Source organism: Gymnogyps californianus, chromosome 10, assembly GCF_018139145.2.
Source record: "Gymnogyps californianus isolate 813 chromosome 10, ASM1813914v2, whole genome shotgun sequence".
NCBI classification, from domain to species: domain Eukaryota; kingdom Metazoa; phylum Chordata; class Aves; order Accipitriformes; family Cathartidae; genus Gymnogyps; species Gymnogyps californianus.
The window spans coordinates 9,981,648-10,005,584 of NC_059480.1; the positions used below are offsets into that span (position 1 = coordinate 9,981,648).

The 23,937-nt window shown below is 40.9% G+C and overlaps 1 protein-coding gene across 3 annotated transcripts in view; it reads right to left on the reverse strand.

Annotated features, from left to right (window-relative positions):
• Positions 1 to 23,937, reverse strand: part of DOCK10 (dedicator of cytokinesis 10) — a 164,924-nt gene that overhangs the window by 89,767 nt on the left and 51,220 nt on the right. For all 3 annotated transcript variants that reach the window (XM_050902199.1, XM_050902198.1, XM_050902201.1), the window contains exons 2-3: positions 13,984 to 14,103; positions 5,832 to 5,921 (exon numbers count right to left, since the gene is read on the reverse strand). In XM_050902199.1, coding sequence (XP_050758156.1) covers positions 5,832 to 5,921; positions 13,984 to 14,103 — 210 coding nt within the window. The remainder of the gene's footprint in view (positions 1 to 5,831; positions 5,922 to 13,983; positions 14,104 to 23,937) is intronic.

Consider the following 23,937-nt stretch of genomic DNA (forward strand, 5'->3'; position numbering starts at 1 on the left):
CTCTCTAAGACAGTGCTAGGTATGTGGTCTTCAGAATACAGATGCACATATGATAAAAGTAATTCGTGGAACAAATGGGCTTCTTGCAGAGAAACTGCATGCACAAAGCAATCCTCACTCACCCTTGAAAAGCAGCTATTTCTGAGGTGGAAAGCAGGAGATGTTGAACAGGGAAGGGCAAGCCCATGCAAGAGCTTGGAAACAGAAAGCAAAGACCTTCCAGAGCTGGATGTGGCCACAGTGCTAAATGGGAAGCTGCAGAGATGGTTCTGTGCTCTGCCCTGTGACCAGGGACATGCATGGCACTGCTCATAAAGCCTTCCCAACCGCTCCTCCCTCCTGTGTCCTCTGCTGCAACAACAAAAGGCAGTGTGCTGGGATTTGAGAAGGTGGAAGGTAGTGGGATCGCCCTGGTTTGAAATTCAGCCCTCCACCCTAGGCCTACCCCTGCTTCCTTACGCCTGCGACAAGCACAGCAGCATCACAACTATCTGCTAGCAACCTAGACCTTCATTTTGGGGCTCTCGAAGCTGTTTCCAAATTAACACAGTTCACACATATAGTAAAGTCCAGTGACACAGCAGTGTAACAAATCAAAACATTAAAACACACTATTAGTTTGAAGTATTAAACATTTAAAAAATGCATTTACCTCTTGTGCTATCAAAAGACCCACTGCCCTTTAATAACGTATGTCATTGTCCCGATACTACAGTTCTTTAAAGTACTGAAAGCACTTAGATTTTGAAGTTGGGGAAATCTGCACTGTGATGAGCAATAATAAAACTGTCTTTGTGACATTTAGCAACAGGAGTTCCCATTTTAATTTGACTTTGAAATATGTAAGAGCAATGCAGATTAACCTTTAAATAAAAAAGCCTCAGAAATCAACTGTATGGACACACAACCACTTTCAGGAGTTATACAGAAGGCTGTGGCTCTTTTAACATTATGATTAATAAAACTCATGTTTAATAATTACTTACAGATCCTGTAGACACAACCTGCAAAATCTCCAGTAAAAAAATCCCCCAGATGAATGGCGAGGGCTCTAAAAACTTACTACAAGTGACAACTCCAACTTTTGTGTCTAGAAAATCTACACAGAAAAGTTAAGAGGCATCCACATGAATACCGTACTATAGCAGACAAAATGAACTACATCACCCATCAAATGAAATTTCAATATTCTTACACTGTTATTTAATTTTGATATAGTGCTTTTCAGCCAGCATGGTCCCTACTGCTATAAGTAGGATGAAGTGTGAGGACTACAATTACACCCACAAATGACAAGGAGCCAACACTGGGGTACAGGAAAGCTCAGTATCAACAGCTCTCCCCAGCAAGCTCGTTTCTTCTTTGTCCTCATCTTTAAGAGTAATTTCTATAAGTTAAAACACCACAATTTGACGTCAAATATAAAGTCACTAAACAGGTTTAAGTAATGCTGCATGTGCAGAGTGCCGTTAGTATACTCCATTCTGGGTTTACCTCAGACTCCCTTACTCAACGTGCTGGCAGATTCCAGATGTCGCATGCAGGACACAATCAGGTCACACATGCCATTAATAACTGGCCTCTGTTCCCAGGCTTTTTCTAACAGGTTGCTAAGATGACAACTGCCTAGATGTCTGTGATTTGAAAGAAGCAATTGGCTGTACAATGACTTTTAAAGCTACAAGTGTGCTCAAACACAGCTCAAGAGTGCCAGCAGACTTCTGAAGGAGACAGGCCTGACTTGAACCTATGCAAGTTGGCTCTTTGATAATACTAACAAGCCCCAAATCAGCCCATCTGCATGATAGTAGGCAATCTACCTCAGTGACCAGTAAGAACTGCACAGCAGAACGATGGTAGCAAAGAGGATTTTAAGAATCCAACATGAACTCCACCACCTTTTCTAGAATATGGATGAGACTACCAGCGATGGCACTTGCGAGCTGATCCAAGGCCCAGCACGTCACCAAAGGAGCCCTTCCTGTAGCAGCTACCACCGCTGGATCAGACTCCTGAAGCAAGAAAGACGGGTCAGGAGGTACCTAGTCTACCTGGAAGGGAGAGATGAGACAGCTTCTCAAAGGCCCCTCTGGGCTTATTTTCCACAATTACACTGCATAACCTAGGGAAGCTTCTGCTGCAAGCTGCCCTGTCCTCCTTCTGCCCCTGCACAGCTCCCGGCACACCCCTCCTCATCCACGAGGCCAGCCCCTCTGCAAAAATGCTTCCCAAAACCATATCCAAGTAGCTTCTATCATTTTTGGAGGGATCATCTGTCTTAAACTCATTTAAGAAAGGACAGTTGACAGCTAATATTTATTTACTTTCTGGATTTTTTTTTCATATATACCTAAAATTTCATTCATATAGATACACAGACAAAAATAGTATGCATGTGTGTGTATATGCATGCATGCTTTCTGAAAATACCGACTTGATGCAAACCAATATGGGATTAAATATGTTGCAATTAGATATCGTAAGTTCCTCAAACTAAATATAACTTTGAATTGCAAAATGCACTATCCCCTTATATTTCTGAATGAAATGTGGGAAAAATCCCAGGGATTGCCATTTGATCTGCATATTCAGGAATACAGAGTTGGGAAAGGTGATATTAGGAATGTTTTCACTGTCTAAAAGGAAGAATTTTATTTTGTTTCTTGTGGAGTGAATGTTTCTATTTGCCAAAATTATAGACCACGAGAACAATGCTGACTAGCATAAATATACATGCAGCAGACTGAGGAGTGAGAAAATTCAGAATTTGGGAGGAAACAGCATGGTACAGTACAGAATTCAAGGAAGTCAGGAATACTTAGAAAAAATAAACACTGAAGACAATTTTATTCTGGCTTTAAAAGTTTCTGGAAACTTCTCTTTTCTTGAAACCTAATTTAGTTACTCAAGCTCCTCCTGCCTAAGAAAAGTTAAGGTGGAAAAATCCACACGGAAAATATCCTAATACGACTACAGGTATAGGAATGATTGATTCACAAAGTATTACCTTTAGAATATACCTAATAATTAGGTATAAATTAATAAAGGGACTCAGATATTAATCAATCATAAAATGTAAAATATTTATTCTCTTTGCATCCTACACAAAATTTTTAGTTATCAAAGGACTATTTATTTATTCAAGTCACCTTAATTTTATTTTTTTAAATTTCCATTTTACAGTTTCAGCAGAAAGGAGACGGTTAGACATCTTATCTAAAGTAAATTCTTCTACCTCACCCATTACCATAACATCTGAACATCACCAACAGTGAAAGTTTTTGGTTACTGAGGAATCTAAAAGCAGTATTAAGAGAACTGAATTTGACAACTAGAGGCACAACCCTTCCAGTACAGGTGGACAGCGTCAGATGCTATCCATACTGAAAGCCTTCCTCAGCAACATCAGCCTCATCTTTCTTCATCTGGCTTGTCAGCTCTTTTGCATCCATAAATCGATATTGCACAGGCAATCAAGTCATCCTGGCCTGCCTGTAAGTACTGTTTATGATCACTTGAGCAAAGGAAATCTGATCAAATCCCCAAGCTGTCATATGTATGGATTTTGGTAAGGGCTGGGGGAAAAAACCTGATCCTTGAAGGACTCTAGCAATGACACAGCTAGAGGTGGAAGTAAAGCCTTCCTACTGTCACCAGTAGGAAACAAACACCCAGGAAGAGACAGACAGGGGTTTAAGGCATTATCACAGACTTCTGACAACCCTTTTAAATGACCTAGCAGTACCTTATAGACAAGACCATCTGAACACCATCAAATGTCCACAAGGATGAGACAAGAGATCATGGATCTGAGCTCTTGAAGTAGTTTCAGTACCATGTCCTCACCACTGCGCCACATGAAGAAAACTAGTTTCACCTTCAACAGCAGACCCTTCATTTGTAGTTAACTGACTTGCTCCATGTCTTCGTGTCACAACTTGCTAAACTACTGAGATAGTGTAATATACACTAATGGTCAGAGATAGTCGTTACCACTTATGGAGAACACCAAAATGGCTTCAGCGAGATAAAGCTGTACATTGCCTTTGTATAGCTTCCCCAACAGTCTGATCAGGAATTAGACATTTGATCCTGGGTTGTACAAAGTCCAGCTGATCAACAGATAGTCAAATATGTACAAGATGGATGCCTTCACTGTTCATGATGTCATAGTATATTTGAAGAAAGAGAAGACTCCACTGAATAAAGTGTTGGTTTTTTCACAGCTCCAAAAAAGAAGTGAAGGTCACAAACTCCACTCCTGCACATCCATCCATCCAGAAGTGCTGAACACCAGCCTGGAACACAACAGACTGCTGCTGGGTCAATACAGATTTGTGCAATTGCTGCAGTGGACTACAACCACAGATCTTCACAATTAATATATATATTTTACCAGGCTGTCATTAGCATCCCCTTGGAGTACTCAGCTGTAATGACTCCCAGACACTGTGTACTATGTTCCATTTTTAGAGCCACCACTTTCTCTGTAAAGCCATGAGCACAGTGCTGGCCTTGCAACTTGTGGAACCTTAAAATAAAAAGCAGACCCCAAAGTGCTGAAAGGGCAGCGAGGCTTCTGGGAAGGTAGATAATTCCACAAGCTATGTTATCTTTTAACCCTACTGTCAGATTAAGAAAGATAGCAAAGTTCAGGCAATTTGAGCTGGCAGTAAGTTGTTATTGCTCTTTCTAGACCTGCTGGAGAGAAATAGGGCCAGCCTTTAAAATGTCATGTTGCATACAATTCAACAGCTACATTTCTGCCTCATCTTGGATGTTATTTTTTCTAATCCCTGTGTTTGTCTGCAACTGACTTTTCCTCCACAAATTATTTTGCACTTATAGCGAATATGAAATAGCCCGTACTCATTCAAACCAGGAAGCCAGGTGTGAAAAATCCCAATCTGTGAAAAAAAGGCAGAGAACACACACATTATGGGCTAATTATAAGTGCTTGTAATTAAATCCCCTACAGAAGCTGGCTGAAAATTTGGTTTCATAAATCTGTTTTGTTAATGCAAATGATGAGCTATACTTTACATCTCTAGTGAAAGATGCAGAAGGTTCAGGGAGCCATCTAAAGTAAATTCCTTTGAACAGTGCAGCCAGCATCTCCAACGTCCTTCAAAGTGATAAAACCAGTGACAACCTGAAGTATCCCTGAGGTAGCAGGAAGACAAATCTTCTCCTACAATCTGAGATCAGGTATGAAAACAATACAACTATAAGTTTTTTTTAAAGGCAGAGCAATTAATCACTCCTGGTGGGGCTCTAACTGCCATGGAAGAACTTTGCTCGACTTTCTACTATGAAGGTAGAACAGACTCTAAATACTGACAATAAATATAAACCCCTACACATCCTTCACAGTGGAACTACTCCTCAGATAGCTATCATATACACCTCCGAATAAGATACATACCTTGTAATAACTCTAACCGTCTATAACAGTGTCAAATAGTTATCTTTTCTGGAAAGATACCAGTATTTTCAAAGTGCAAAGTGCATTCAGATCACCAACGATTAGCACTCATGTAAAAATACCAACATCAATATCAGTGAACTGGTAGTGACAGGAAATGCAGCTGGAAAACAGTAGAATGAGAGGCTGATTCAGTGCATTTGCAATTTTTCTAAATACAAACATCTCAGAACAGGCACCTGCAGATATGCTGTTAACCCCCTCCTCCTGGCCTCCAAAATTCAAACCTGACTCAAATCACCTAAATAATATTAAAAGAAAAAAGATGTTCATTATCATCATAGCAAGCTTCCCCCAAACCCTTGGTTTTATTTAAAATTAAAGGATACACACACTAGATATTTACCTCTTTAACAAATAAATTTTCTGCTTTTTGTTCTGCATCTTCAGGCACAGAAGGATACAGCGTCCTGATTTCCAGTGAAATTGTATCTGTCTGACAATAAACAAAAAAAAGCAAATTAGTCAGAGTGACAGAACAGCAGTTTTGTCTCATGAAGAGGTTAAGAACCTTATTATTATGGCTTGCATTTTTCAATTTGTCATGCAGCCAATACACATGCATACCAACAACTACAACCCAGCTCCTGCCCACACATGCTATTCAATACTATCAGCTAAAGCATTAATTACAAACAAGAGCAGTGTTCGAATAGATTTCTGGGAACAAAGTTCTTCCAAGCAAACTTGCTTCAGTCTCTGAGGTTTCTGATAAAACAAAGTCATCAAGTCTTCCTTACATGCTCTCCCAGAAATATACGCCAAATCCAACAGCGTTACTTGTTTCCTCCGCTTCCCTTCTGCACCTCATGCCTTTTCAGCAAGGAACGTGCAAACAGAACTAAAAGCTTTGACTTTTTTGGAAGGAGAAGAGAGGAGCAGAGTGTCCTCCCAATAAGTTGCAAAAGGACTGCCACAGGACAGCCTGATGGTCGGAAAGCAAGTGGAACCAGGCAACAGCTTCTGAGTGGGGCATTTCCATCCACGGGTGCAGACAGCAGAGCAAGACTGACAGAGGACTCCTGACGCTTCCTGCAACCTCCTTTCAGACTCAACAGACACTGCACAAATTAAGCCATTTTTTTTGAAAGCAGCTCCCGACTGAGCTGGCTTGTCAGGCCTCACAGCAGGAAACTACACAGAGAAGTGGATCTCCAGAAGGTCGCCGCAAGGAGCCAAGCATCCCCTAGTTCCCACCAGGCCAACAAGAGGCCAGGGCCACCAGCAGTGCTCCTCTATGTGACCCAGGGCCTCCATGCTGAGGTCAGGCAAGGCAGCCACTTTCAAAAAGTCACATGAGAGGAAGCTTTGGGATATTTTTAATTAATCCACAGATCTGGCCCACTCATTTTGTCAGCCATAAGAGGGGAAAACAAACAAAACCATACCCCAGCAGGCCGGATTATGCTCTCAGTTACAATGGAGTAACGCCACCACTCAACACAGCAAAGGACTGAAACCGAGACGAATCTGATCTCCCGCGCTCATTTTCTCTTCCATTACAGAAAGGCACATGATTTCCAGAGGAAGGCCTACGGCATACGACTGGTTTAGTATGAAGAACCACTACTTACTAATACCATGAAGCAGCCTGCAGTATCTACTGTGCCCCTGGAGGATCTCCTCCTAATCCCCAGTCTCAGACTAAGAAGTGATTTTTTTCTCTACAAATTGAAGCACCCAGACTCTATGCGACAATTGCCTGGGTATTATTGACTGCATTTTTCCTTACAGGTTACACAGACCACACCGATTTCCCCCCATCACTTTCCATATGAGTAGTTATGAAAGAAAGGCACGTATCACTCAGGCAGATGCAAACGCCATGGGATTCCCCAGACTTTTTCTGTTTCATCTGGATAACTCAGGATACAACGTGACTAAAACACTTTGGCTCCCACAAATAACAATGGTGCCTCGTAGACATCACAAAATGAAAAAACCCCCTATCATTCTGACAAACTAAGCACAGTTTCCTAAATGCGGGTTCCTGGGCTCTACCCAGCTGTATAACCAAAGCCTGCGTGCAAGTGGAGATTTACACAATCATTTAGTCTATGAGTAAAAGGGACAGCAGATGCAGAAGTATGAATTTTCAGGCCACATTTAGTGATAGTGAAGATGCCTGAATCCTTGGTTGCTTAGGGATTTCCCAGCAGTACCCACAGTCTCTGGAACGCGCTTCATTACTTTTACTTCACACACACATGACATTTTAAGTCCCTTTTTTTAAGCGGTCCCAAGAAGACGCAATCCCTGAGCACAGCTGAAAACCCATGGACCTGAGCCCCTGAGGTCCATCATACGGAGTTCTTCCCAGGGCTGGGGCCCCGCCACCAGCAGCAGCGGCGGCCACAAAGCACGCACACCGTCCTTCCATGATATCACCACTGCTGAAGATCAGCTGCTGTTTCCAGACTAAGGCAGAGTGGGAGGCCACAAGAGATGTGCGATGCACTCCCTACCTTGCACTGACCCTGTTGGGATGGTGACTAAGCTGCAGCGAGACCAACAACCTCTTCTGCTTGCCCATAACAAAACTTATCTGCCCCATGTATTACGCAGAAGATAGCTTTCAGGTTTTTTTTTTTAGTTAAGACCTAGAGTAAGTCAAATTTTTTACCTAATACAACGCTTGTCAACTGGTACCAATACACTGACCAAGACAGCTAACATTTGCCTTAATGGGGTCACTGTGCCTCCCTTCCCTTGTTCAGCTTGTTAAAAAGACTGTAGCTGAACAAGACGTAACTCAAGCCCACTGTTTCGCCTGTGGTACGCTCCCCCACTTTCCTTCTCAACAAGACTGCACTTGAAAGAAAGAAACATATCCGTGCAAAACAGAGAAATCAGGTAACATTGGGCTCGTCACGTTTGCAGACTTTGCCAAAGAATATCACAGGTTTATTTACATAGAATTGGGACATGGAAAATCTTGTGTATTGTTATATTTAAACTTGTTTAAAAACTACAAAGCACTTCCCTTCTGAGAATGTTATGTTCAACCACTTAGCTGCAAAAGCCTTGCCACAAAAACACTTCCTGTTCATAGTTGATTACTTCCAAAGTTAAATGCTCTTAAAGGCTGATCAGGCATAGCATGTATTCACCAAAACCTTTTTACTTCAGAAAACAACTAAATTTCAACAACAGACTAAGTACTTCTGAAAGAGTCATCAAAAAAATAAAGGATTTTATTTACAGAATTCAGCATTTATAAATGTGCTTTGAATGCAGCCTAATTTTCTAATGTTCAGGCAATCATAGCAATTGTCTGTTCAAATCAGAGGCCAACTATCTTCTCATTTGTGCATGCAAACGGTGATATTCAAATAATGCAGGTATCAGCCTAAAACATTAAATTCCACCATTCTTCTGAATTATTTTTTTTAATCTATTTTATATAAATATCCTTTATCCAACAATGATTTTCGGCATTCAGCCAGGCTGTCTTGTTTGCATAAACTGTTGGCCCCAGGTGTTTGATTAGTTATAAGGCACAATTTAATTAAGTGCCCTCTCTTGCTACATCCACTTTCTACAGTGAAAGCCACAAGTTAATATTGCTCCTTATCAACGATTGATTAGCAATAATGTTTTCAGTGTGTACTTCCCACTGACACAGTGAGTTTAGTATTTGAAAATGGAGTTCAAACTCCATTAGCCATTTCAAACATTTTCGCTCTGAATCTATTCTAATAGCTTTTAGTCTGAAAGCATATTACCAGTGGTTAAATCTTTAGACGGATGCATCAAAAATGATTATATTTACTTCCTGAAAAAGCAGCCCTTCTAAGAGAGCTAACCGCACACGGGCAGAAATGTTCCTGTATGTTAATGCTTAGATTCAATCTCTCTAAAGAAAAGCTGCTCAGCCCCATTTTCATCCAAGTAAACAGATTTACTTAACATTACCAAAAACTGTAATGAGTTAGTCCATCAAATTAAAAAGCAGGATAAGATGCAACTTTGCTGTACAAATACCACCGTGCAAATGCTGTCGCTATACGGGGCTCCCGACAGGCTGCTGTCTGCTGTCCCAGCAGAGACCTCACCGAGGAGGTACATGCGTGGGGGCAAAGCGAAAGGAAAGCAAGCACAGAGCATATTTAAAGGACAGATTTTGCCCCATCACTCACTGAATCATGTTCAGTGTGAGAGGCTATGCTTTCCTGACTGCATTAGCTCCCTCTATTTAAATAGTTGGAGTGCATCCCTCTAAGCCCAGATACCTCTCGCTTTCCTGCTCCTCCCAGCCGATGCAAACTTGCACGTCAAGGATACCCATATCCCATTACTCATGAGAATAATGGACTCAGTTTCTGCTCCTCTAAGGATGAGCAAATACTGCCTGTCACATGGGAAAGTGGGAGATAAGTCATATGCTATTGAAAATAACCCATGATCTCACCACTGTAACTCTTCTGATGGTAGAATAACAGTCAGGTTTACCGGGTTATTTCCAAGGAGGCTCTAAGTCCTGCGCTTAGAGCTGCCCCTATGGCACACGTGCTGTTTCATGTGAAGAGGCAGCGTCGCTGCCTACTCTTGCCCTCTGCCCTTAAAGTTGCATCTGGTTCTGTTGTGAACTTCTATATCCAAACAAACAACTTTTGTCCCTGCACAACATCTAGATAGCAGAGGTTTCACAATCTGAAAAATAGGGAGATTTTGGCTCTTCCTTGTTCAGAGCTAAAAAAAAAGAAGCCTGGAAGCAGTCACACCTGCAGTGATGGAGAGTATCAGCACTGCACCACTCAGCCCCTCTTCTAAGGCCTCTATGATACTTGGAGGGCACTTGGGTGGGCTTTCAAAAGCCCAGAAGAGCCAGGAGTACATGTCAGACTGAACTTCAATAGGTTTTGCATTACACAGGTAAGCTTTGCCATCTTACACCTGTCCTAAATTTAGCAGTAAATTACTATTTCCATTGCAGGTTCAACTCAGACATTCAGCCATATTTACACAATTAGTTTAAGAAAGTCTGAGTTCCACTTTCCAAACGGAGATTTAAAAAATAGTACCTCGAGAGAGAAGGAGGAACAAATTGTCACGACCCAGAGAGTTTAACATGCTTTTATACCATATCAAATTGAAGTACCTATTAAATACTTTCAGCTACCTTTTTACAACAACATATTTATCAACATATTGTTAACATATATTTAGTTACTGAACCTCCACACAAGCAAAGGTATTAGCAAAGGGGTGCTGAGCCTGTTCCCACTAAGGGAGGGCACCAATGATTCTATGCAAAACTTGAGATCCTGGAGAGATTGGAAAAGAGACTGCCTGGGGGTTCAGTGAATTTCCTAAGGATGGTGACATGAAGAAAGGATGAAAAAATACTTATGAAAGGATACAGCAAGCATTTTGCTTGGATACACGATGGCACTTAGGAGCAGAAGTACAAATGTATGACAACAAATCCATGCAAGACTAAGATGTGAAAGGTTAAAGGTGAGAGGGAGACCAATCTGAAGGAAGTTGTCACACTTCTTTCATGGCCTCCTTTCCAGTAAACATGTAGGAGAAAAGTGAGAAATAGGAATGTCAGACAGCAGCAGTTCCAGTTGTCAAGGGCGAGTGTGGCCAGGTCTGGGGAACAGAAGGTGAATGGAGCATGGTAACCCAACGGTGAGGATGCAAACCTACTAGCATCACTTGTCCCCTGACACCAGCAAACCTACCAAACATGCATTTTTATGAGTGCAACAGGAAGCCCATCAACTCCTACTTATTACTACCGAGAAGTACAGTGCAAGCTCGTACTCATGTGACAGGGAGCTCCCGTGAAGCTCTGCAGATCCTTCCTCCACACAGTTGCTGTATTGCTGCAGAAATTTCCACTGGCCATTATTTCACAGCACAGCAACAGAAGGGTAATTTGTTCACGGGATCCAGGAGCAGGTAAAAAATGAAGCTGAGCTGACATGGTTTTTCTCAAAGGGAAATTGGACTTTGAGCAGGCAGGAGGAGAGTTAGCAAGCAAGGCATTGCTAGGAAAACAAGAAGTGGAACTGATGTGGATCAATGATTTTTTTTTTTTTTTTTAAAGGTTTATTAAGCACAGTTACAAGGAAGTGAAGCTTCTTTTCCCCGGCTGGAGTAAAACCAGAGAATGCATCTTTGTAACATATACATTTTGTATTCTTCTGTTGAAATGCAGGGAAGTGGAGGAATATAGTGTATCAGGTTCAGATTAATACCAAGAATTCTCTGCTGTTGCACAGACTTCTCATAAGATGTTGGAAATGACTAACAAAAGTCTTGTGAGAATAACTGCATTCTCTTTGAATTGCATTTAAAGAGAGAAAGCAATTCTGAGACAAAACAGAAGACCAGACAGTACAGCAGCTACAATGATAACTGACCCATATCTGATGCACATGGTGAATACTACAGATCCAGAAATGGGAAATCATTATTAAAAGCAGAATTTTCTCTTATGCTCACTACCTCAGCTAATTCTTTTGGTGGGGTTTCACTCTGAAGAGACTTTTGCCCATAGGATGTGCTAACACACAGGCCCAAACTGGGGCTGCATCAACACTGAGCCACAAAGTCTGAAGCAATTGTAATCGTTAGGAGTTAAACGGTAACGTCCACCATTTCCTAGGGCATTATCACATTAAATAACACTCAGAGCCAGCTTGAGCACCTCCTAATTCAGTCGGACATGGATCTCTTTCTACTCAGATGGCTGACCCAGATTTTTGTGCACAGGTGGTATTTCAGCAGGAAGAAGCAGGACTATAAATAGACACTCAGCAGCTGAAAAACCTGTCTGCTATGAAAGCTCTGCAGTCTTGTCTGGTGGCATATGCTCTTCTTACAGCAGGTGACTTCAACAGAAGATAACAAAGAAAAGAGACAGGTTTATTGCAAGGATATGGACCATACCTACCACTGCCTCTGCTCTTCTGTGAGTACAGGCCACCTCTACTATGCAAGTACCTCTCTCATCTGTCTTAATCTTTTCTTCTTCTTCTTTTTTTTTTATTGAAATAGATTATGCAGAATATTTGCAAAGCATAACACAGAGGAAACAAAATAGAAGTAGCTACTAAAAGCCAGGCAGCAACTGCTCAAAATGAAATGAAAATAAGGATATGAAAATATGGTTTGACAGGCGGAGGTCTTGAGCAGTAGGACATGATTCTTCTGCTGAGAGGGTTTGCTCCACTGACTTGAGCTCAGTTACTCTAAATCTAGGGGCTCAAGGGCCTTGCGACAGCACACAGTATGTCTAGTCAGCTTTATAATGCTAAATTTCAATTTCATAAATTCACAAATGTGCAAAATGGATGAAGGAATTAACGATGATGAGGAAATCTATTCTGTTTAGTTTTCTCTCAATCCCATGAGCACATTAACTCAGTTAATGCCACCAAGGAAATAGAGTCATTTAGTAAAACAAAGCAGTCGATTAGATTAAGCTGGCCCCACAGGACAGTGGCAGTGCCATGAGCTGATGGGAAGGGCCCTCACACAGCAGTTACAATTGGTCACAAATTGAAATATATTTCCATTAGAGAATGCCTATTCATCAAAATCTAAATCTTTTACAGAGATCGGTTGATTTTGAAGAAGTTACTATAAGATGCAGGCAATCTGCCAGCTTACTTGCCTGGCAGCAAGCCTCCCCAGCCGCCCGGCAGGCAGCCCCTGCCTTCCCAAGCTGCCCCATCACTGCCACGGTGAGAGCTGCCCTGGACTTCCATGTCCTCAATTTCTTTGCAGCTTGCCAGGACAAGCAATGGGGAACCTGGGATGAGGTCAGGCAGCTCCATGGCTGTGGGCTCCGGTATCCACTGCCTGTCAGCATCCCACCATGGGAGCCTGCCTCAGCACTGGGGACTCTGTACCCCCATCACTCAGGATGCCAGATCTCAAACCCCACTGGAGAAGAATTTAAGACAACCCCAAAACCAAACAAAAATCAAGTCCATTTGGATTTATCTTTTTCATGCAATCTAATGTCAGCAATGGTACAGCTTGGAAATATGTCACAGCCACCATCTAAAAAGCCTGACTTTGAACAGAAGGCCAGGAATCATGGGCTGTATGATTCTAGTGGCCAAATACATTAAACAGAATAGGATCAGAAAGACTGGATGTAAGTTACAGAAGTGTGATTAAATTAGATTATTACAGTAGGGAGAGATTCCAGCACTGGCCAAGCTACCACTGTGCTGAGCAAACAGACAAGTATACGTTACGGAATAACATGTTTTCTGAGTTCCTGAAATATATTTGGGAACAACCAGGGCTTCGAGCTTTATCTAATCCTGAACAGTAAATTCACTCATATACAAATGTCAGAGAAAAAAACAGAGTGAATTTGGTGGGAGGAAGTAAGGCATTACGCATAAATTAAGAAAATCTTAGAGAGCCCTTGGGCAACTTCTGGCTCTCCCTCTAGCAATGAAGATAAAATAAATAAATGAACAGACAAACCTAAGAGAAAGAATAACACATATTTGCCTTGTACTTACTGAAAAGTCATCGTCGGGGAATAATATCAGATCCTTAAACTGGTTATCCCCAATATTTTTTTCAATCTCTGTGATAACAGCTTCATAATCCAAAGGCTCCAAAAGTTTGGGTTTTTCCTGCTGTGGAAAAAGGAAAACATCAGGTAATCTCTCTACACTCAAGTTTGCCTTCCTCCCCCTTCATAAACTGAGATCTGCTGCATTTTTCCTTTTTTAGACCAAAGTATGAATGACTTCTTCCCCCTCGATACCATTCTTCCCAGCTTGTTGCAGCTGAGCTCACGCAAGAACAGTGGAAGTGAGGAAGCCGGGCAAGTTGTAACAGTCACTCTCCATCTGATAACTCAAGAGCAATCTGTCAGCTCATTACAGAGACCAAAACCACCACATTAACTTACCTGTCATTCTCAGGAACACTCTCTCTCTTTCTCTGTAAATACATGTAGGCAAATAGACAGACACAATTTGAACTGAACATAGATATGACTTCGAGCTAATATGTTTTAGAATAAGTAAACAAGTAATTTCTTCACTGTCTTACACAGTCCCACCTCTTGAACTGCTGGTAGCTTGTGAGTGCCACCACACTGTCTTACTTGGTAATAATCCAAGGTTATTCTCCTGGAATAAACTATCTGGCACGCATCCCCATGGTTTCTCTTGTCAGAAATGGGATTAGTATCATCGTAATAGTACTATCATTGCCCAAAACAGCGGTAAAATAAGAAAACACCATTGGAACAGACAAACAAAAGTAAAGTCACACTGACTTGAAACACAACCCAAAAACAGAAAAAGAGAAGCCCATCTGACATGTTAAAATACATTAAACAAATGAAGAGTCATGTATTAGAGTGACAACATTTGCTTAATTCAAAGACTTAAGCATCAGAAAAAGTAAATGAGAAAGGGCAAGAGAACTGCTAGCAGGGATGGAAAAGCAGGTGATGAGAGAGAAAAAGGACGCTAGTGGAAAGCAAATGCAGAAACACTTCTGCAGAACACTTTTTCAGTCTGATGCAATGGTGGACATTAAGTAAGTTGTATTTTACCCACTGTTCTTGCACTGTGCTATCCAGAATAATATAAGGTTTCCCTCCCTCCCTCTTCCCTAAACCAAAACCATGGTGTATTGGAAAAGAAAGCTTTCACATCTTCATAAAAAAAAATTTCTCCAATGGACAATCTCATGATTCTCCATCATTTTTTTTATATATATATATATATCTATATATATCTATCTCTCATTCACACATGGTACATTATACATATAATGGTCCAAATATACAAGTCTCTCCCTCTTTTTACTTTGTTCTAGAGAGTTCCTGTTTTTTCAGTAATTACAGTCATATCAAGATTTCTCTCTAGCCCTTGTGAACACCGTTTCCCTTCTATATTAAGTTCAAGACTCCCTTTGGTATCAAAAGCATCTATGAAATTTTAATTAAGTATCAGCTACACAGCCACACAAAATAGATTAAAACATTAGGATACACATGTTCCTAGAAAGTTATTCAATTGCTGAACAGCTTATGATAGAATCACAGAATAACTCAGGACCTCTGCAGGTCATCTACTCCAACCTCCTGCTCAAATCAGGGCAAAGCCCTGGATCAGGCTGCTTGGGAACTTGTCCACATGAGTCTTGAAAACCTCCAAGGATAGAGATGCAATTTAAAAAGTTGGAGCTGTTCCTTCAACAGTTCAGCCTATTAACTCTCTTCTCAGTCTAAAGTTCACTCAGTCCACGTTTAGCAGAAAGCAAACTTACAGTAGTGTAACTGTTACCTTCAGTAGGAAACCTTATAGCAATCACTTACAAGAAAACTCCAAGTAAAAGTGAAAAAATACATGCACTGACTTTTATGAGGTACAAGTGTTTCATGCAGGTATTTTTCCTGTTTCAGCGGCTTCACTAAAATATGTACGTTTTCTGCAGAAACTTTGTGACATTGACTACACTGAGAACCCTCCCTTCCTAGAGCAGGTACTGTTAGGCTAATGGTTTTGCAACAATCTCAACTTTTAATAAGTCAGACATGCCACTGAAACCATAAATGTCCACTCTTCAAAACCAGAGATGTGTCAACACAGTATTAATCGAGGTCAGATGCTCCTTGGAAGAGTCATGAATGTTAGCTTTCAAAATCTCTTAAAAAACCATAAAGTAAGCAAATGACATAAGTAGCCACCTTCCTATTGAAGTCATAGACTAAGAAAGAGCTGGGGAATCCCACAAACCTTGGGACTTCTCTTGAAATATGGGGGAATCCCACAAAAATGTGCGGCATTGCAGGTTCTCTATGCCAATGGAAACTACCCTTTTTGCTGGGGCTGGCAGAACGAAGAGGTATTCCTTCTTCCCCCTGGAAATCCCTGCGAGGCTGGGGTGAGCACAGCTACATCTTCAAAATTAGCATCGCACAGATGTTCAGATGCAGGTGGAGACAGGGTAAGCTATGTCACATTGGCCTCTCTTTTCTCTTCAGAAACTAGCAGCACTCAGAAAGCCACTCCTGATAGCTGTCTGAAACACTCCAGGAGAAAACTTCTCCTTGACAGCTGCAAGGTCATTTACGTGAGACAAGAATGCAACTCGAGAAAACCCTGAAGCAGAGAAACACAGCGAGCGTATGAACATCACTGTTCCCACAGCACTAATATTCTTGCTCTCGGTGCTGCAAAGTGCATGGTCTGATGGAAACATTTTAACAGATGTTAACAGAGAAGTCTTACAAGAAAGTTTACACATCCGAAATGTAACTAAATGTAAGTAGATGTGACATTATCAAAATTACTGCAAAACTTTTCAGTGAAGCACTTCAATACTTATGATGATGTTTCTCTATTGATACAACGACAAATGCCATTCTTCCTTCTATGGCATTACAGCAAAACCCTGTATAAAATGCAATACTGTATTATGCCAACTCCCATAAATCAGAGATGCAAGGAATAGCCCATCCTCATCAATACACTGACTGCAGAGATAACCTAGTCCATTCCCTGCCAACATCAGGCATGACAGTATAATAAGCATGATGCCTCTCTTTATCAATTCTGCATGTTCTTACAAACCTTAAGACTATGCAATGTGGACATCAACTCCATCCTTTGTAGAGCCGTACTTTGGATTTGGCAAAGCTTAGCACTGCAATGCTTAGTACTGCATTTGTGATGGGAAGTGGCAGCTGGTTTAGTTAGCAGTTTCTCTCTAGAAGGCATGGAATGACTGCTCAGTTTTCTCATCACAGGCAGACAGAAGCAGCGACGCTGGGATTAGGGAATTTCTCCCTGCGAGCAGAGATTTGTAAATGAGCAGGGCTGATTTAAAGCTAATTTAATAACCATAGGGCTGCCTCTTCTCAATTTAACTTGTCTGTTCTTTTTGGAAACAGACCAACCTAGCAATCTGTGCCAAAATCGAATTATGCTGGCTTGGATATTCATAATGCTTTTTATATTCTCTAATCTCAAGTGAGTAATGAATTACATTTAGTTGTACTGAAATGGTTGTGAATACATCTAGTAAAAGGGCACTCTCTGACTCCTCACCTGCTACAATCACAGCAGTACCATTTACCTCACACCTTGACAGTATTGTGGAGTGCACTTCTGTATGTTGTTGATCCAACTTTTCCAAACTCTTTTGAAAGAGTGAAGAGATCTTTAATGAGCGCTGGAGCCAACACCACAGAGGGATAATCACTACTTAATTTCACATGGGTGAAACAGCCCAGATTCCACCAGTGACGTATGGCTTGATCGCCATCATCTTCTGGTCTAGGTACAAAAGCATTATTTTTCCCAGTAACAATGACCAAAAATATCCACATAAATGATTTTACAGAAACAGATATGGTACCTGGCTTGCCTCCAGCTGCACAGACATTGTGCATTGATGCTACCACCCATCTTCTCTTCATAATTATAGGATAAAATGACTTATATATCATCCTCCTGAAGTCGTATTTCTGTGAACACTCACTAAAGGAGGAAATGATGAAACTGAGACCAAGAGCCTCTGGATAGTCATCCCAAGCACTTCCCCATTCTAAAAATAAACTAGACCAAATGCTATGATTTTCTAATCCTTAATGATGTATTATTCCCAGATATCAAATCCTGAGTATCTAAAATTTATTGAATTTAATACAGATGTTTAAATGAATTTCTCCTCTTTCTCATGCCAGGAAGAAGAAAATTAAAGAAACAGATACACAGAAAGAATTTAAGCTGATGGACTTCAGTTACCTGGACTAAAATATCTTCATGACAGGAGGATCCACTGCATGCTCATAAAAAGAGTCAAAAGAATTGTGATGGCCAGATTGGTCAAGATCAAGCAGGACTCTGATTTTATATTTCATCCAAGCTATGGCTTGTCTAAAATTACCATTCATTCTAGTATACATTTGAACTACTGAAATGGGCAGACTTACAAGAGAAAGGGCCATTTAGTGAAATAACAGCATCACCTTCCTTCATTCTTTGTAGCTTTCTCAATGATACTGTTAACCAAGCCCAATCCTACTACAACTCGCAGCAGCAAATTAAGTTACTTTCTGGGATGATATCAATGTGAAGTGCTTCTCACGCTTCATGTTCTTCCTTTCCTCTCCCCAGTTAAATACTGTCTCTGGCATAATACATGACTTCAGATTTTTTTATATGGTTAATATATGTAGTCAATTTTATTCCACCATGGTGGGCCAATTTAAATTAAGTATTTCTTTGCCAAGCCTGTCCAAACTGAAGCTAAAGAACAGTCGGGACTCCATGACTTTTGGAGGAGGTGTAGTATAAAGGCTGAATTTAACCCTCTCTTCAGACATGCTAGTGATACAGACTGCCCATCAGCTCTGAGGCATGCTAGCCACAGCTGTCTGAATATTCAAGGAGCTGAAGCTGAGGTTAGAAAACCATTCGCTTTTTACGGAGTCACCAAAACTTTTGCTTTTTTGTAGGACCAATGTACGTCTCTATTCACCATTAGGCAGTACAGCAGTTTGATGTCTGGGGTGATTTCCATGGGAAGGGCATCTGCATTGGGCACATCTTTTTCCCCCACCAGCTGAGATCATGGGTGAGCAGCCAGACGACCCAACGCGCTCCTGGCAGCGAGTCCCATGGCAGCAATTTGTACGCAGTGAGCAGAGACAGCGCAGCCACGTGGGGATTATGGTGTCCCCAACACCCGCAAGCAGCTGAGCTGGGAGTGACAGGTCTCATCAACTCAAAATGCTCTCACTCCACAGGCCTGCCCTCTCTCTGCTCCCAACACACTCCACATTGTGTTATGGATTTCCTTTAAGGAAAATAAGTTTTGCATTTCAAGCACAGGGGGGGAAATCGAAGGTCTGCAAAAAGTATTCGGGGAAAAGACAGGGAAGCACAGCCAGAACCAGCAGGCAGATAGTCCCTCCTTTTATTTTAGACCTTGCCATTTTTACGATTGCTTGGCCTGGTATGCATCTATTTACAGTCAACAAACTCTGGCCACATTACAAAGGCTACATTTGGCTCAGTATGTGATCCACAGTCAACAAATTTATTAAAATTAGTAGAATCAAGAAAATTTTCTGTGAAACCTCCTCCCTTCCACCCTAAAACACATTCATTTGTCAGGTCCAAAACATTTAATTTGTCATGTCTTTCAGTAAACCTTGAAGAATTGCACTTGGAAAGAATCCAGCCAGTCTTTCAGGGCTGCACAGCACAACTGATACACTCTTCAGTGTCAGTGGTGAAGCCGACATGCCAATAAATTTCATTAAGGGGATTGCCAGTTCCCACAAGATTCTGGTACAGAGAAAATTGCAAAGAATTAGAAAAAGATTCAAACCCCCAAATTCCTAGTGATTCAGAAATTAGTTTCCAAAACGCTATAGTACCTATCAGCTTAAGCAGTGCAAAAGCAAGGAAACTTGTGGAAGATCCTGCTGGGAATAAAGAAGGTGGAAAGTAATTTTCTTTCATTAATGCATCTTTATTCAAAGAAAATTCTGATTGACACCAATAAGGGATTTGCTTGACTAAATGAGACTTACTCTGTACAAATACAGCTGGGATAAGATGAATCCTAATTGCTTACATTGGAAATTACCATTGTTTTGTGGATCAGAATCTATAAAGGTCTACTTTGCATATTTTCCAGCTTTAAAAGTTACTGTAAGAGAATTCAGTGTGCTAAATATTTGAAAAATGGAAACACCTCTCATCTGGATGAGCTAACTCAGATCATTTTCATTTTAACTGATGGGCCAGCTGCAGCCATCGGAGACTTCAGTGGCACACAGACACGTAACTTCTTCAGCAAGCCGACCGACAAGCGACCAGGGTTAAGACTACTCAAACCACAGAGATCTGTTCTCAGGCAACTGAGAGCAACCTACTCTTTCTATTACCTTTTATTTCTCAAGTTAGAATTTATTGTTGCTTTCGTTATGAATTTTGAAAGCACTAGGCCTCAGAAAACTATCTCACTCATTGTTAAAACGTGCAAGCCACAGAGGACTGTAGGTTCAGCAAAGCATCCATGCTGGGGGGAGAGAGGGGATGCTTCATGCTACACTTGACTTATAAGTGTTTCCTGAATTCTGTTTCTCTATCATGATTATACACCTGGCATTGTAGCCTCGCTGCAGTGCTTTCTGAATCTGGAAGGTATATGCATGGGCATGGACACATGTGCATCTTCAGTGACTAGCACCTGCCATTTTAGACATTAGGTAAACTACTAACGTAGTCTGCAAAATATTCAAGGTAACAAGAAAACAACTTACTTGTCCTCTGTGTTTATGCACTAGCTGGAAACCCTTTTTAGGAAGGAGATAAACAAATTTCATTTAATTAGAAAATTACTAAAATCAGCATTATCATGCCACTGACAACAATACCTCTAAAGAAACTGCTAAGTTTTTAAATTAAATGTATTGGCTTTTCAAAATGTCAAAAATGACAGCTTCTAAATAGTGAGTACTTCTGAAGCCTAGACTAAATATTTGCCCATAGGTCACTTCAGGGGAAAAACAAGAAAGCCTTGTAAAGTATCTTAAGGGTTTTTTTTAAAGTTTAATTTATACAGACCTCTAACCTGGCAACACTCAGCCACTTTGCTCCCCTTACCTGACCTTAGCCAGAAAAAAAAGTGCAGTTACAGCAACAAAAGGTTTTCTTTAAAGCTACCACACTGAATCTATTCATAAAGAGAGCAAGCAAAAGCCAAAGCTGCGATTCACTCATCTTCATACAGACATCTGAACAGACAGGTAGGACGTGTTGGAAGGGGATTGGGAAGAAGGGATGGGAGCTGTGGGGGAGCGGAGAGGACCTGTTGACGCAGAACTGGAGTGCTCCACCCGGCCACTTGCCTCATTAGCCATTACTTCACCCCAGGGAAGGAGAAGTGAATTGTCCTGCCCTGGGCACCACAAAGGGGATGCTGGAGTGAGTCTAGTTCAGCTATTCTGTAAAGACTCTGCTTCATGTTCGCTTTTTCTAGCATGGTCTCAGGTGGGCAGATTCATGGTTGCAAACAGGAACGTTAACAAAACCATCCTGCAACCTGCATGTAGTGGATTTGACCAAAGCTTTTAAGCTTCCAGTACAAAGTTTATGTAAACAGCACTTCTGACTCTGTCTGTGTATACACACAAACACATATATCTATATAACTTCACATATATAGAGTCACTGTAGTCTAAGGAAACTCTACATTAGAAAAAAAGATACTTCCAATTTTTGCCCTTAAGTGGCACTCCGATGACCCTCATAGCAAAGGTAGAAACTCAGCTGTGACACTTACAGCATCTATACAGCAATAATAAAACTGGTTATAGCAACAAGATCAGATCAAACCAGTCCCCTCCGTTTGTGCAAACTGGGTGAATAAGGGAGATGGAGCGATCTACCCACAGTCATCTGTGTACAGGTTCAGGGGAAGGACAGAGGGAGGATATGCCAGGTGTTCCTAGTTCACCCGCTCCTCCATCAGGCTCATCTAGCACAAACCTGCTGCCAAACCAGGGGACTATTTTACATAACACCTTGCCCAGCACAGAATTGTCTTTAAAAATGTTTTTATTTATTTCGAAAATAAAGGTTTCTTTTTAGTAGACTTTGTTTTTAGAGTACGTAGAAGACTTTTTTTTTTTAAGGACTGAAGGGAAAACTCTAATGTCTGTTCATTAGATCATGCTCTGATGCTAAAGACTTTGATCACTATTGTAAGTCTGATGACGAAGTTGCAACACAGCGCATAAGCAAACTACATCGCCTGTTTCCACTTAAATACTAAAATCTACATGTATGAAGTCCTAGATCTGTAGACTGAGCAAACAGCTTTTTTGAAAGGGGCTCAAACACTTCAGAAGCCCCTGAAGCAAAAACAACTGACAAAAATGTTTGCACTAGCTCTAAATAAACTTTTCAAAAATACCATTTGACTTCTATAGAGTACTTATTACTAAGTCACTGTCCTGTAGGTCAAATCTCATATATGCTGTTCCACTTCATTTTACTCAGTGAATATCTCCCTTTTTCTACCTACTACACTTACTTATCTCTTAATGAGTTATAGATATTTTTCATGCTACATATCTGAGTAAATAATTGTAAGTATTTCCACATAGGCTTTATCTGTAAAAATTAGTATCATCTATACATGACCATTATAAACTTAGCTCTCACAATGACGTTAAAATTATAACAGCTTCCTTGACATCAACCACCCTCCCAATCAATTATCTAGCTATCAAGTCATTTACACAGACAGAACATAAACGAGAGCAAAATCTGGTCAACCACACTGAGCTCAATCAACAACCTACAATCAATTAAAACTAATCAGATCATAATTAGTCTTACAAAAAAAAGAGTTTTCAGCAAATAATACAAGTCCATCTACAGAAAATACAGGTCCAAATGTAGTATATTAAGAAATGCACTCTTTGTATAAGGTCCCCATATACAAAAGCCTTTACAGCTGCAGTGGGAGCTAACACCACTTTGAAATCTGCAGCATCGGAAGTGCAGTGGACTGATGCACGAAGGAGAGACTAGCTCCTGGTTGACAGCAAAAAGTGCCTGTAGGCCAAAGATTTAACATGCTCCAATTATGAAATATTGGGTAGAAAGACACAGGTCACAAGCCACAAAAGTAAAGCCAAGTGTGCCCGCGTTTCCTAAGGGCTAAACAAACTATTGAGAAATACACTCGCAGAGTAACATGACACAGTGACCCCATCTTAGTCTATCTTATGTCTGAAAAGAACAGAAATCAGAACAAATAGATTCTCCTGAAAACCCGAGTTATGTCCCTGACATTACAGCAGCCAGCCACTTCACAAGAAGTGCAGCGTGAACCACAAGCCTCTCATGAAAAAGGCATGTTACCTATTTCCAATTAAAGGCAACAGGCACATGGTTACAAGCGGTCTAAGTTTTAGGTCAGAGCATGATACATTTTATTGACTCAGAAATCACAACAATTTAAAGGTTCTTTGGCACCACTAAACTGAACAGACTCTCAGCTTCTGTTATCTGAGCATACAGGCAAAAATGAACAAATACATTCCTCTTTATCTGCAGGCAAGCTACTAATTTATTGTTACTATTCGGGCTTTGTTTTATTTCCAGCCATACTTTCCTGTAAGGCTTCAGCCACTTCTGGTGAGCACTATTCACATATAGTCAGGATTTGTACAATAATGACAAAAATCCCTCCTAACCAGGATTTAAGGGGGTAAGTCAAGCAGCAGTGCCTACCTCCTACCAAAGTCTTGTGAACTGCCAGGGTTATGTGCTTTCAGCAGCACCACCAGCATTTATTCTTTGGACCCAAGACCATGAAGCTTAAACTTGGTATCTTCGACCGTATGGCAGTAGCTCAGGGCAGCAGGAACTACACTGTAAAGTAGCCTTGTCAAAAAGATCCATTTCCACATAAAATAT